At 40.5% G+C, this 15044-nt stretch overlaps 1 protein-coding gene across 3 annotated transcripts in view; it reads left to right on the plus strand.

Annotated features, from left to right (window-relative positions):
* The window catches only part of WDPCP (WD repeat containing planar cell polarity effector), a 196849-nt gene that overhangs the window by 153706 nt on the left and 28099 nt on the right, over positions 1 to 15044 (plus strand). For all 3 annotated transcript variants that reach the window (XM_019549189.1, XM_019549190.1, XM_019549191.1), the window contains exon 14: positions 14508 to 14646. In XM_019549189.1, the coding sequence (XP_019404734.1) occupies positions 14508 to 14646 (139 nt within the window). The remainder of the gene's footprint in view (positions 1 to 14507; positions 14647 to 15044) is intronic.

Consider the following 15044-nt stretch of genomic DNA (forward strand, 5'->3'; position numbering starts at 1 on the left):
GTCAGGGCGGCTAGGATCTGGAACCAACTTCCAAGGGAAGTGGTGCTGGCTCCTACCCTGGAGGTCTTTAAGAGGAGGCTGGATGTACACCTTGCTGGGGTTGTTTGACCCCCAGTACTCTTTCCTGCCATGGCAGGGGGTTGAACTTGATGATATACTCAGGTCCCTGCCGACCCTACAAACTATGAAAGTCAGCTTCTACCAATAATCTCCATTTACAAAAAAAGATCATCTTGAGAAGAAAGTGTGCAAGGTACCTGAACATTAATGACTACTCTTTATCCATCCCCAGTCAGCCCAAGCAAGAGAGAGATGGCAGGTCCTTGACACTTCAGAAGACAACTGTGCCAGAAAGGACATACAGAGACAGTTGCCTGGTCAAGAAGCTTTTCTTTTTTAAAATATCTCTAACTTGTTGATGCTGTTTCTGGCTCCCCAGCTAAAGAACATCATGTTAGCTTGGAGGAGGATATACCATATTCTGCTATTTCCTTCTATCTAGTAGCCCAAAAATTAAGTAACAGTACCATGGTATTATCTAATATACCTTTCAATGTACCTGCCAACGTCCCCAAGGGCTGGTCGCTGTGGGGTAACATCAGAATAGCCATATTGAAACAGAATAGCCTTTGTGGACACACTGTTCCAAAAAATGGTGCTTGAATATGAAATAATTGGTGAGCTTCCAAAATGAAGTAATTTGTCTGGAAGAAAAACAGGCCAAAATAAGCAATTTTATTCCAAAGTAGATTGTTTAACATGGGTAGTATTCTAGTCAATTTCCTGATGTAAAGAAGCCTGAGTTGGACAAGTTTGCTTAAAAAGCAGCAACATAGACTGTGGGTGTGTCTACATGAGACACTATGTCACCGTAGCTCATCACTACAGCAGCATGGAGTTGCCAGGCACAAACCATACACTAGCAACAAACTACTGCACAGTAGCTCATTGCTACTGCACAGTAGGGTTGGAAATGGCAGTTACTGCGCAGTTGGCTGCACATGTAGAAACACCCACAGAGTATTAAAACAGAGTCACCGGTAGCCTATTTTGTAGGGAGTCTTCTCTTTCCAAAGAGAATGCATGTGTCCTAGAGATCTACCAGAAAAGACAAATGACAGCCTTCTTCAAAGGTCCTGAAAACTTTTCTACATTTGGCTGGCATTATTCCCAAGTATTCTGCTGGTGCACTGTTGGATTAAATTTCAGAGAATTTGTCGTCTCCGGCCAGCTTCCCCCTACGAAGCCAAAAATAAATCCCACATTACCATCTTAGATTTGCAAAATGTACATCAAACCTCTGTAAGCCAAGTTTTCCACTGTGCTTGGAACAACCACAGGGCCCTCTAGCTTCTTCTTCAATACAGGCTGCATTGTTCACCAAGTACAAATTAATGGCTTTCCTCAGTAAAAGTATTGGCCTGGAATACCTAAAGCCATACCCTAAACTCCTTGCTACCAACTCCTGGGAAGTGCAAATACTCTATTCAAAAGGATTATTCCTAAATACAAACCTAAGTTTTTCAATGTCTCTTCTATAAATAAAGGAAAAGAGCCCAGGAGTCAGAGGATCACCTCCAGAAGCTGAGGTCTGGAAGCACATAGTATATGTTATGTCATTTTATCCTCTGGACCCTTTTGCACTAGAGGCTGCCTCCTTCACTTTCAGCAACAGCAAAGTCCAGTCATCTCTAATTACTAGGTTTAGGTCCGTGGTTGCTGGAGGGTTTCATGGACTTTCTTCAACTTTTCCTCTTACCCAGACTTGTTCATCTCTGCCCTGCTGCTGCTAAAGAAAGAGCACAGAAGTAAATGCAATACAACACCTCCATGCCCTGCGGGGCTCTGACATCAGTCCTACGGGGGGTTTTGCCACCTTAGGTAACTGACATACATTCAGATCATTAATTTGAAAGGTGCTACTTTATTAATTTGGTTTTATAGAGGCGATCTGCTAAGGGACTGTGCTGTTCTCAGTGGACGGTGAAAAGTTGGGCCCAGAGATTGAAAATGAACTCTGCCTGCTCAGATATCAAAGTCTAATGCCCCAGGGCATTTCCTCATATCTAAGGGATGTGCATGATGTGTGCTTGCATGTCCTTGTTGCCTCTCAGCACCATCACAATGTGGAGTTTTGCTTATGGAACCTGTATCTCCAGTATTGCAATCTCCCTGTTGGTGTCTCCATCACACAGAGTTTAAATACAGTTCAGCTCTGTGTTAATGGCTCAGCTCCAAAAGAAAAGAATTGCAGCAATTCATTATTTTAACAATTAGCTCAGCCAGGCTGTGGCAATACCTTCAGAGAGATACAATTAAGTAACTCTTGAACTCTAGACTTGCTCCATAACTATGAATTAGTTGTGCACCTGCTTGGAAATTTTGCTGAGATTTCAAAACCATGGCCACCTGGAGATATAGTTCTGCAGCATTGGGGCAGGTGTTCCACTTATCAAAGTCACTAGCGCAAAGTCGGCACTCTGAGAGTGCCAAACCCTTCCCTTCTCCACCAAAAGCACGCCAACTCAAGACTGTTTGTCTCCTGGCCCAATTTGCTTCCCTTTGTGTCCCCAGGACTGTTTCTCTGGGGGTGAGGCCCACCCATGTCAGGATTTGTATTGACTGGTAAGTATCCAAATACGCAGAGTCTCCCTCTTGCAGCATCTCCAAGAGTGCATTTGTTGCAAGGTTTTAATCACTGCAGCCCTATAGCCTAGCAGATGGAGCAGTGGACTGAGAATAGGAGCTTCCGTGGGTGTATTTGATCATTAGGCCTAGCCATATTCTCTTGGTTTCCATTCCATGGTCCAGCTGATCTCTTTCCAAGAATGTCCCTTTTAGAATAAATCCTTCCTACAGCTTGTTCTTGTATGGATCTTAAAGCTTCTATTACAAGCTCTGTACATCCTCTCTTTCAAGATGATCATGCATTCTGAGTATTTCTGTACACTACAAGACAGAGCTGCGCAGAGGCATCTGAACCTCCAGTACCCAAGTCAGCTTGGTTATCTTCACAAAATGCAGACACGCACTCGGTGTCCCAGTAGTGCCTTTCTTCTAATAACTATTTTATCAGCTTGGTGAGTCTCCATTTCTTTTTCCTAAGCCCATCTCACTCCAATCTGGTAAACCACAACTTTTAACTCCAGAGGACTGAAGGGCTATGATATTTTCTACAAATCAAAGTGTAGAAATTCTCAGCTCATGACTTTCTACATTTCCTGCAAATGGTCAAAGAGTGTGTTATTCAAATGGTTCAGAACGCATCTTTGTGGCATGTAGGACGAGTACTGTCTGCTTTATTTCCTATGGACGAGAGTGCTAGAAGCAGATGATGCTTCCCTGGAACAGCAATAAATAAAACTCTCAGGCTGATCTTCCATTCATATTTGCACTGTAACAGTAGTCAATGTGTCCTTACACTTCTAATGATTTAGTCTTAGGCCAAACTGTTCTATTTTCCATGCATAGAAATAGCCTTTTCCTGATATTCTTATTGCAAAGCTGTTTCTGCTCCATCCAGTTCAGTAAGTCTTGTCCAAAAAAATCCCATTTCTGAGTAATAAAAAAAATTTCAGTTATAAGAAGAATCCTCACTCTGCATCTCCCTGTTCTAATTACTAAACAATAAGCATGGCTACATGTCGCCATATGGTGATATTGCTATGGTGCCATGCTTTAGTACTTCCTTTTGAAAGTACTGAAGTACAGCATGCAGTATTGGTGGTTACTGCGCTGTGCGCAGAGCACATGGGTAGATTTCACCATTATGTCACCATAACAGCACACTATACCCGGGGAGCATGCCACTACGGCGATGTAGCTGGCGATTGTGGTGGAATGCCGGGCTAGCGGTTCCGGCACCGCTTAGGGGAGCCGTGGGCTTTGCGAAGCTGTGCGAGCGCGTGGCTTGTGGGGCGGGATTGAGGTAGCTTTATAGCCACCCTCGAGGTTCGCCAAGTTGGCACAAGTAGACGGCTTAGAGTAAGTTGTTAGGTTTCTTTGTAATAAGTGTATAGGATGTCCGTTGGTTCACGAGGTTCCAGAGCCAGCCCTTGCGTTGCAACACTGGAACTAGTCCAATGCTAGGTGTGGCTGCCGACCCCTTAAGTCCCAGAACTGGTCAACGGCTCATTGAGATGGGATGTTAGTAGTAGAAGTTATTACAGAGTAGATATAAGGTAAAACAAAAAGGTTTTATTCACTCACCGGGCCTCACCCTCTTACGAGTAAGAGGGGAGGCCGGTTGGAACGAAGTTGCAGTAAATACAAGTATAGCGAGCGTAGATAAGCTGCCTAAGCTACGATGAGAGGCAGTTGAGAAGTGGAGTCTCCGAAGTTTCTTCAGTTACAGTATGCCGGATACAAAGGGGGTCTGTTGGTTCACGGGGTTCCAGAGCCAGCCCTTGCGTTCCAACACTGGAGCTAGTCCAATGCTAGGTGCGGCTGCCGGCTCCTTAAGTCCCAGAACTGGTCAACACTCATGAATGGGATGTAGAGTACAAAACTGTAACACGGTGAGTCATTGTCAATTGTCAGGTTTTCGAGGCCTTTGTCTTCGCTGGGGTACGCCCAGACGGGGAGGCTGAGAACCGGTCTGTAGGATGATCAGGCCTACAGAGTTTTCCAGTTGTCGTCTCTGCTACTTCCTGCTTCTTTGCCTCTTTTATAGTTGTTGGTTGGACTGCCTCTGTGACACTAACTATGATATAAGCTAAGCATACAGAGATAGGATAATGTCTTTTACATAATAGTTACTAGGCAGATTCTCTACATAAGTTTCGTTTCTGTAAAACTAACACTTTTTAGATAAGAAGTAAAATTTACAGAGTACAGGTGTGTGGCCTACTGCCAGCAGAGAATAGTACCAGGCACTTGTTTAGACTAACTGTGAAGACTGCAAGGCAGCAGAAAGTGGTACCAGGCGCTTGCTTTGGCTAACGGTGGAGGCCTCAAGGTTACATAAATGTGAGAGTGCCGCGCGGCAGTTATACAGAAAAGAGAAAAGAAAATACTATAAAAATAATATAAAAAGAAAATAACATAAAATAGTTACAGCGATCGTGTATAGACACGTGATTGCTACGTTGCTGTAGTGCACGGTGCGGCAACATAGCATATTGCTGTGTCACGGTAGGGTGACATGTAGACTTTCCTAATAATAATATGATATTACTTTTATTATACCATAGAAGTACCGCTTATAGCATGCAAAGATGTGAGGTGGAAAACTTGCCGTGGAAATATTTTCAAAACTTTAACATTTTCTGGAAAATTTTCCACTGTTTTATTTTTCCTTGGGAAATTTTCCATTTCTAAAAATTCACTATTTCATAAAATTCATTAGTAACAATGAATGAATGCCAATACAATATTAGGCAAGCTTGGCAGTTTGAAAGTTGTGATTAATGTTTTTCAGGTGATTATCCCTAGGAAGTCTGAGAGAAAGTACATATATGTTTTATTGATTTATAAACAGGAGGATAAATACACTCACATAATAATCCAAACCAAAACTCAAGTAATGAATTAACCTAATTGGCTGTGCAGGTCAAATCAAAACCAAAGCTAAAATTCTTACTTCATCTCGGACTGCAAGTGAAAGCAAAACCAAAACTAAAACTGTGTTAATTTTTGTTTCACTTTCAGTTCAGCAGACACAGAGCAGTCCCATTTCTTTTCTCGAGTTGGGGAAGTTGGAAGTGTTTACATAAGATATGTTACGTTTTTGGTGGTTTTGGTTTGAAGTAGTCATAAGAACGCCTAATCAGAAAAAAAAACTAGTGTGTGGCATCATTATAGTGAAGTCAAGCCACTGAAAGAAGAAAGAAAGTTGGTAGATGTCAATATTGCAGGCAGGAGTATGCTAACACCACAGCAAGAATGAAGGAACATTTAATAACATGTAGAAACTGTCCTGAAAGAGCACAAGCCATATACAGAAAGCTAATACAATGAAGTGGTGGAACAACACCATCTGAGAAATGTCTACTTCAGGAATCATATGTAAGTAAGCAAATTAATATGTTAATACACAGTATAGACTAGCATCTATATTGTTTTAAACCATTATAATTTTAAAAGTTATTGATGCAACTCCGGACTATTATTTACTTATTTAAAATATTTGTATCCTGATTTTCTGCTTGCACTAAGCTCCCCAAGGCTTAACAATATATTTTCTTTAAATACATAGTAGATAAATAGTTAACTATTTCAACCAGCAGAGCAGACTTAGTCCTCTGGCCGATGGCAGAGGCCAGACTATACTTCCCTTTGGCTCTGCAGTCCCAGGGCAACTGAGCAGCAAGTTGAGCAGCAGAGCGGTCTTTCTGACAGGGAGAAGGGAAGCAAGCTCCCTGCTGCTTCTCCTTCTTCTGGTGGATGAGGCCAGACTAGAATAGGCTAAAATAAAAATCTTTTCCCTTTTTTGTCTCAGGAACTTAGTAGCTCAAATGAAATACAGATTTTCAAAAAATGGAAAATGAAAACGTTGAGCTGCCAGGTCTGGGGGAAGAAGAAGCAGGATCCTCACTTTCGGGATCACTGTCACCACATATGCAATCTGCCATGAATAGCTGTTCAAGACAGTCAAGCTTTTTATCAAGCTTTGTGGACAAAATGTCAAAAGAAGATCAAGAAAAAGCACATGTGACATTAGCTGGAGCTATATTTGCAAGTGGTATGCCTCTTTCCATAACTGAAAATCAATAGTGGAAGGAACATTACAAAACTAATTTGCCATCATGAATTTCCATCACATTATTGCTTATCACATTCTCTCTTAGATAGAGCGTATGACAGAGTTCAAACAATGGTTATTCAAAGGACTGGTCAAGCAGAATCACTGACTCGTGTATCAGTCCGGCTATCTGACAAAGGAAATACTTTATTGAACATTATGTTAGCAACACCTGCACCTGAACCAATATTCCTAAAAGCAATTGCTACCAAATCTTGCCATACAGGTGAATACATAGCCAAATTACTGAGTGAAGAGATTGAAAGTGCAGGTCCCTCCATGGTACAAGCCCTTGTAACTGATAATGCAAGTAACATGAAAGATGCATGGCAAATATTAATTTAATAGTATTTGGCTGTCTTGCTCTTGGGTTGAATCTTCTGGCCAAGGACATAGTAAGTGTGAATACAGTGAAGACAATATTGACAAACTGCAAAGTGATTGTGAAGGTATTCAACAATCATGTTGCTAATCAGACTTTGAAGAAATTACAGGAAGAGAAGCAGGGGAAGGAAAGCGCACTTTTATTCCCAAGAGAAACTAGATGGGGCTCGGCTGCAAGGTGTTTACATAGTTTGCTGCGCACAAAGAGCTGTTTGCAGCATGCTTCAATAAATGATGCAGTATCCCAGATTATTCCCGTCAACATTCAGAAGCAGATTCTTGACAACGATGTGTTCTGGGTTCGAGTTCTAAGGAGCATTCAATTTGCTGGTACCAGTTTCAGTGGCTGTCAAGAAACTTGAAGGAGATATGCCAAGCCTTTCAAATATTCTAGAGATATTCAGACAACTGAATGAAAATCTGCGCTTTTGCCTTATTCACCTCTATCCAAAAAAGAAGTAGTAGTAAAACAAATGTTTACTAAGAGATCTGAGTTCTGCTGTCTTCCAAGTCATCTGGCAGCAGATCCTCAACACAGAGGAAAACATTTATCAGAAGATGAATCTTGCTCTTAAGTACAATTATGGAAGTAGCTAAGAATGTCCCCACCAATCGGCAAAATAGCCATGATGACAGACATTTCCAAGTCCCGTGCAAAAGAAAAACTTTGGAGCAAAGACATCATTTGACAAGCAGCAGAGAATATGTCTCCTCTCGCATGGTGGAAGGGATACTGCAACACTCGACTGTTGTCCAGGATTGCTCTGAGGATCCTAAGCTTTCCACCAACAGCAGCTTCTTGTGAATGGACCTGGAAGGCTTTCAGCTCAATCAAGACAAAAAAGAGGAATAGACTAACAAATGAATGCACCGCTAAGTTTGTTCCTATTTCTCCAAATCTCTTGCTTCTGGAGAATCAGTCAGAAGCACAATTAATGAAGAAGATGCAGTGTGATGATAAGTTGCCCTTGCCCATAGACTCATTGGTAAAACCATCCTTTAACAAAAGAGAATGTGGTTCAAGTAGTTCAGAATCAGATTTGCCTCAATCTGATTCTGAAATGGAACTAGTAAGTAGTGCGAGTGATTCGACAGATAGTGACAGTGAAACTGGAGGTGCCACAATGACGTCAGTGGAAGAGAGTTAAATTCTGTTGAAGTTGATCAGTGAACAACCATGGCATTTCATGCACAGTTCTTTGGGTGTGCTAAAATTAGTGTGTCACCACTTTTCAGTGCCTTCATTTTTGTTCTTAAATGTAAACAAACAGTGTAAGGGAAGTACATGCTATTATTGTGTGCTGTCTTTACATTTTTACAAGTATTCCAAAAAAAAAATTTCTTTCCACTTAAAGCTTTGAATTTGCTTAAACATAACATTTAAACCACATTAAGTGTGCTGTATTTAATTTTTTTTCCTAATCAAATATTGCAGTTCAAATACTTGCATCTATTGGGACATAAAATTAACACGGGGGTTCTTTTTTAGTTTTGTTTAGTAAATATTAGTCAAATAAACATGCTGATCAGATCACACTCTACTTAGGGCATTAGAAAATATTCTGTAAAATTTTCCAATTTAAAATTTTCCAAAAAACCAACATCTCTGATAGTATGTGTCAACACTGGCTGTAAATGTATACTATTAGGAGTTCATATACTGCAGATCTATCAAATGTGAAGCTGGAAGTCCAGGCTTCCTACTGACAGATTGTAATTGAAGTCAAAAGTCCTGGTAGAGAAAATATTTACAGTAGCAAAATTTCGGTTACACAGTTTGTTTCTGCTCAAGTTCATCACAGCTTGATCTTGCAAGTCTTGCTCACGTTAGAAGATGCACCTCTCTTCTCCCAAGATATTGGCATACCCTGAATAGTCCCATGGGAAAAAGTCTTCTGATTAGCAAGGCTCTGGGGAGCAGGTGAAAGTACACCCACATGCTATTTTCACTATGTATTGTATGTTTAAATTATTTTGAAGATGCAGTGGTGTTGAGTACTCATCAGATGTAGATAACAAAAATAATGGGATGAAATTCCATCTGGCATTGCTATTTTGTAGACAACTGACATTTTGAAATCTTTTTCATTGTAAATTAGAACAAAAAGAAATATTTGTGAAATTTCACATGAAATAGAATTTCCAAATAAAAATTGCATCCACAAGTTCTTTTTTCATTTTGGAGTTGTATTTTATGGTTTTCATTTCATTATCATTACATTATTTTATGGTACTAGTAATAAGGAATATTATATACTGCTGAAAAATCATAACATGATGTTATTATGTTAAATATTCCATTATTTAAAAAATATTCAAACACAGCTGCTACTTACTACTGATTGAAACATCTTATCATCCAATGCATCCAACTTTTTCATTACAATACAAACAAAAAGTCAATCAGATTCTATCAGAACAAAGTAGTAACTGCACCCATTGATTTTAAAAATCAAATAAAATGATAAAATACTAGAATATTTTGACTATTATACTGTCAAATAAGGGAAGTCGTTGGGTCTAGATGGGTCATGAAGTAGTTTAAAAATATTATTAAAATTACAAACCATCAAATGAAAATTGAAACAAAACTTACCATTTTAAAAAAGTTTACTTTGAAATATTTTCCCTGTGTACATTTATTTAAAAACAAATCTATAAATAAAATTCACCAACTCAAAATTGATTTGAAATCAAACTGACTAACTGTAATTGAAGTTAATGACAAAACTTTGATTGACATCTTTGGATTCAGTTTGTCACCCATGAGACTATGGGGGAAAAAAACTGCTGTAGAATCAAGGTGAAATAAGTGACTATTTTGTTATCATACCAAGCCTTAAGCATACTTCTGTTGTAATTGTATGTAATCTTTTAAAGAAAATATCTAATGTGTTCATTTCAATAGTTTGGAGCATGAATAAGTACATAACACAAGGAAATGTATATTCGTTCACCTGAAAATAGCTATTTAGATGAGGAGATAAATTTTGTTTAAATGTACATACAAGAAGTGGAAATGTTTTAACTCTTTGGGCTATTATTACAGTGGTGTATTTTACAACACTCCATTGGCTTAAATACTAAACTCTTGACTGCTCATGTTTTTTGGAAAGAAACAATATGATATATACTTTTAAAGAGCAGTGGCTGAAATCTGTCTGGTTCACTGGGAGTTAGTTCATTGGGATATATTTGCAATTTGTGAAGCCAAAAACTGATATTTTATCTTTAGAAGGAGTTACATTTTTTGAGCTTATTGAATTTTTCAAAGATCAGCATGAAGAGTTCTGATTAAATGCTTGCTTCAGCGTTTTAAAGGCTTCTTGTGTCCCTGTTGCCTAAGGAGGTCATACATTACGATTGCTCTGTAAACATCAGATTGTACAGAATTGGCTGTGCATACCACGCAGAGCGCACAAAGAAAGAGTCAAATGGCTTATCTTGCACTTATCAACTAGTTTATTTTTCATGCCAAAAAAACTGTATTTTTTACAAGAGCAGCTGCTACTTTGTAAATATTTTAATGGCTTCTGTTAAGTACAGCTGTCAATTTTGCAAACAATATTAAAAGCAAATTTCATTTTACCATGTGATTGCATGTTTTGAAATGCATTTTATCCCTGAAAGTCCTGTGGAGGAGACTTGAGAATGGAAATAGTTTCTGATTTGCAGGCACAGAGCCAATAGAGAATAGGTGTAGTTAAGTAAGTATGCATCATCACTCTATGGGTGTTCATGTTTCCTCCTAATCTACCGGCCCCAAATATTTTCAAGTTGTTCCTCTTTCTTTCATTGTAGTTATAGCGGGAAAAATCATGAGCACCTTTAGTAAGTTTTCTGAGGTATCCTTAGGTTCAGGTTTTATTTCAATGATGCCCCCTCCAACCAAAAATACCAATGATACAGAAATCAGTTTCTCCACCATCCAATAACATCATAGCTACAAGTTACTATTGAAATGGACTCTTCAGTATTTTCTAATGAATTTGGTCATCACTAAAAAGTGCCAGAATGTCACCACAGCAAGAGAGCACATACAAAAATTTCCTTGCTGTCCTGCTGGCTTTCCCTAAGCTTGCTCTGAAAGGGCCACCCTCACAAGGAAGAGCAATTACTCATACCCGGTCCATCCTTGACTCTGTTTTATACTACTAGCAGTGGTATTACTCAATGCAACTTGAGATGCTGGTTCTATGCTTATTACAGTACCACGGCTACTCGCCCACTTCATGCTTGACAAAATCACAACTCTATGGTGCATCTACACATGCATTTAAGCATGGCTAAATCTAATGTGCATTAAGTGATTTTTGGCAGGTGTCTACACATGCAGGGACATGGGACTAAAATTAGTCCTAAGTCCCTGCAACCCTGCCATGTGACCCTGTGGCCACTGAGGGGAGCTCCAGCCTCTGGCCACATGGCTGCCAGAGCCAGCTTCCAGCACTTGGCAGTCATCTTGGAAACTTTGATCCCTGGCCAGCCCATTCTCCGCTCAGAAGCCGCATGCCCTGGGCAGGGGCACCACACAGCAAATCCCTCCTTGCCCGCCCTGCCTTCCTGCACCAAGGCTGCTCCTACCCCTGCCAGTGATGCCTAGAGCTCTGCTTCTCCAGCCCAGCCCCTGCCAGCGATGACCAGCCCCCCATGCTCCTGCCGGTGATGGTGCTGGCCCTGTTGGCCCCAGGAGAGCCATGCACCCACAAGTGGGGACCAGGGCACTGTCTGTGGGAGGCCCTGCCCAACCCCCTCCTCCTGCACTCCCCACTCCAGCCCACCTGCCCTGTCGCCCACACACCCCTCTATCCCCTGCCCACCCCCAGAACCACTCTCAGGACACACACATAGGTGAAACAGAAAACATTACCCTTAAAACACCCACCTCCATCCCTCCCCCCTCAACAAACAGAACCCCTTCCTCCCTTCCCCTTCAACCAACAGAGTCCCTTCACCACCTCCCCATAATAAAAACCTGCATACAAGGGGAAAACTATATGCAAGGGGGAAACTATGTTCAAAATGTTGGATCTTCAAGCCCAGAGTGGGGGGCTGTGGGAGGGGTCTAGGGGGCAGGTGTCCGGCACCCCAGCCCCTGGATGTTCCCTGGGGTTAGACTCAGGCCAGCCCCTGAGTGGCAGGGCAGACTCAGCACTAAAGTTAGTGCTGGGTCACATCTACATGTTCATTATTGTGCATTAACTAATTGTGCCTAAAGTTAATACCTAAATTTGATATGTGATTAGCCTAAGTTAATGCGCATTAAAGGTGCACACATGTAGACACACACCTGTAATGCACATTAATGTAGGATAATGCACATTAAAGCATTTAATGTAGACACACCCTATTTCATACTACACATTTAATAAGCATCAGATGCTAATAATGCCTCAGAGCATAGGTCCTGTGTTAGATTCCCACTGTTGACCTAGATGTGAAAATAGCAGCAATCTATTCACATTCCCATGGTTAAGCCATCTCCCAGGCACTCTGAGGGTTAAACTAGAAGTGATGTAGTTGTTAAAATCTGGTAGACGTTATAGTCAGGCTCCCAGAGCCCTAGATACACCCATTCAGTGATGCATAACATTTTATGATGCACAGCCTGTCTACACAATAAAAATACCTAATTTGGCAGACTGGGTTACAACACAGTTGTCTCCAACCCAGTTAGAGTGCAATTAAATTTCATAATATGAATATGACTTACGTTGTAAACAGATCACATTAATAGACTTGTCTTTTTCATGATGGTACTTTCTAGTTATAGCAAAGTTAGCCCCCATCTGTAATATAAGTCTTCACTGTGTTGAAACAATTTGAAAGGTGAAATGTGATTTAATCAGGTCCAGGCCTTTGTACTCTGAGAAGCCAAAAGAAAATGCATGTCAAATAAGGAGGTGGTGAACTTTAACTTATACCTTCCTATAGCCTTCTGTCAATATCTTTCTTACCATATACTCCTTTTTTTACTGGTTTCTATCAAACCCCCTTATAATCTGGCCACATAAAGACATTCAGCTTCTACTGAAGGAGCGAGTGCTCTCTACATAGAAACCATGAGTGTACAGATATTCAGGATGTCTCTCCCAGAGCAAAAAATGGCCTCTGTCGGAGAAAAATAACCAGGAAACAACCAGTATTAACTTGCTGCTGATAGAATTTCTCCTGGATGGGTGACTATCTGTACACTTTGCCTTCTGAGAGAAGCTGCACCACAGTCCTCCAGCATACCAGGGTGCTTTCATGTTTATGTAGTTTAAGTTGAGGAACCAGTGCAGAAGCTTCAAGGCATGTGGCCTCTTACTGGTTCCTTGTCTGTATGGGTGCCTGTAGATATGCAGGGACCCTGCTCCAATGCGCTGTAGGAGCAGACTTTATTAATCAAGTCTCCCGCAGCATGCTAAATTAGCACACTCCAGCAGCCTCTCCATCCCATGTATTCAGCATCCGCACACTTCAAAATGGTGGCGGGGCACTTTAACTAAAACTCATTGAACAAGCTTTAGTTAAAGCGCCCCTGCTGCCATTTTGAAGCACAGGATGCTGAATACACGAGACGCTGAGGCACTTCAGTTAGAGTGGCTATTGGAGCTAGTCTAATTAAAACTCCCACTGCCCCCTCCACAGAGCACATGTAAAGATGTCCCATGATTCCATGTGTGTGGATTAATGAAGTCAGAGAGGCAGAAAACTCTAGGTAATGGGACAGGCAGCATATCTGCCCTCCTAAGCTACTGAGAACTTCTGGGTCTTTGACTAACATGTAAAATTAGAAGTATGGTAAAGCTTGTGGTAGCGTAATAGTCTATCCACTGACCAGGAATTTACCATAGCATTGTACAGCTTAGGTAATACTGGGTACAGAGAACAAGGAGAAAACGGGATTTAAAGAAAAAAAAATCCAGAAGGTCTTATGATTTTGCAAAAAACCTTTTTAAGTTTTTATCTGTAACAGGATTTTTACTTAATCCATGCTCTGCTGGCTTAGGTTTGGATTACAGATTTGTTGTTGCTGTTAAGTAACACACCTCCAACATGCAATTTTTCTATATTGTTACTTGATTTGTGTATGGTTAAAAATATTTCTCTCTCAAAAGTCAGAATAGCTCAAATTCAAGTTTTACTATGCCAAGATATCTTGCCTGTAAACTGAAATGATTTGAAACAGATGTGAAACAGGTAGAAGGTGTGAAGTAATTCCAATTGCTTAGTGTGAAAGGAAATAGAAGAGCTGTTGTCTTTTGGTTGGGAGTGATTTTTTTTCTCAGTGCTACAGCTGGTGCAATAGAAGATATAAAATACAAACAAAAATAAAGCAGGTATTCTTGTGGGCGATTAATTCAGTCTAATCTCATAACCTGATTGTTTTTAACAGAACGTTTGGGACATTTTGACAGAGAGGATACTCCAAATGAAGCTTTTTTTGACCCCTCTTTAACACCTCAAGAGGAACATAACTTCCCTCCTTCTGACTCAAACTTCAACCATACAACACAGAGCAGTTCTTCTAACAGGTGAGATTTGCTGAATGAATCTTGTATAAGCAGCAGCACTTTAACTGTCCTCACTTAATTGCAATAATTTCTTACGAAGTCAAGGGGGGAAAAAGATCACCCACTTCCACAACGTTGAGGAGGATGAGGAGATAGGAACAGGCAAATGTCTGAAGCAGAGGTATATATGCATGGCTTCTTACAGTCTGAGACCCTGGTTATTTTAGATTATTTTGATGGCCTTTTCCTAGGTCTTATCTCCAAAAAAGATGGTGCATTGCTTAGTGGCGTAACCTTTGTTCAAGAATTTAAAGTGTTCAGGATGAATGGTAAGAAATCATGGCCAACTTTTATTAAACGTAATTGTCTTGTTAGGCTCCTAAATCTAGATCACAACTATCAAAGAGCTGGAGGTTTGG

This window comes from Crocodylus porosus, unplaced genomic scaffold (genome assembly GCF_001723895.1).
Source record: "Crocodylus porosus isolate Cpor-Errol unplaced genomic scaffold, CroPor_comp1, whole genome shotgun sequence".
Taxonomy (NCBI): Eukaryota; Metazoa; Chordata; order Crocodylia; family Crocodylidae; genus Crocodylus; species Crocodylus porosus.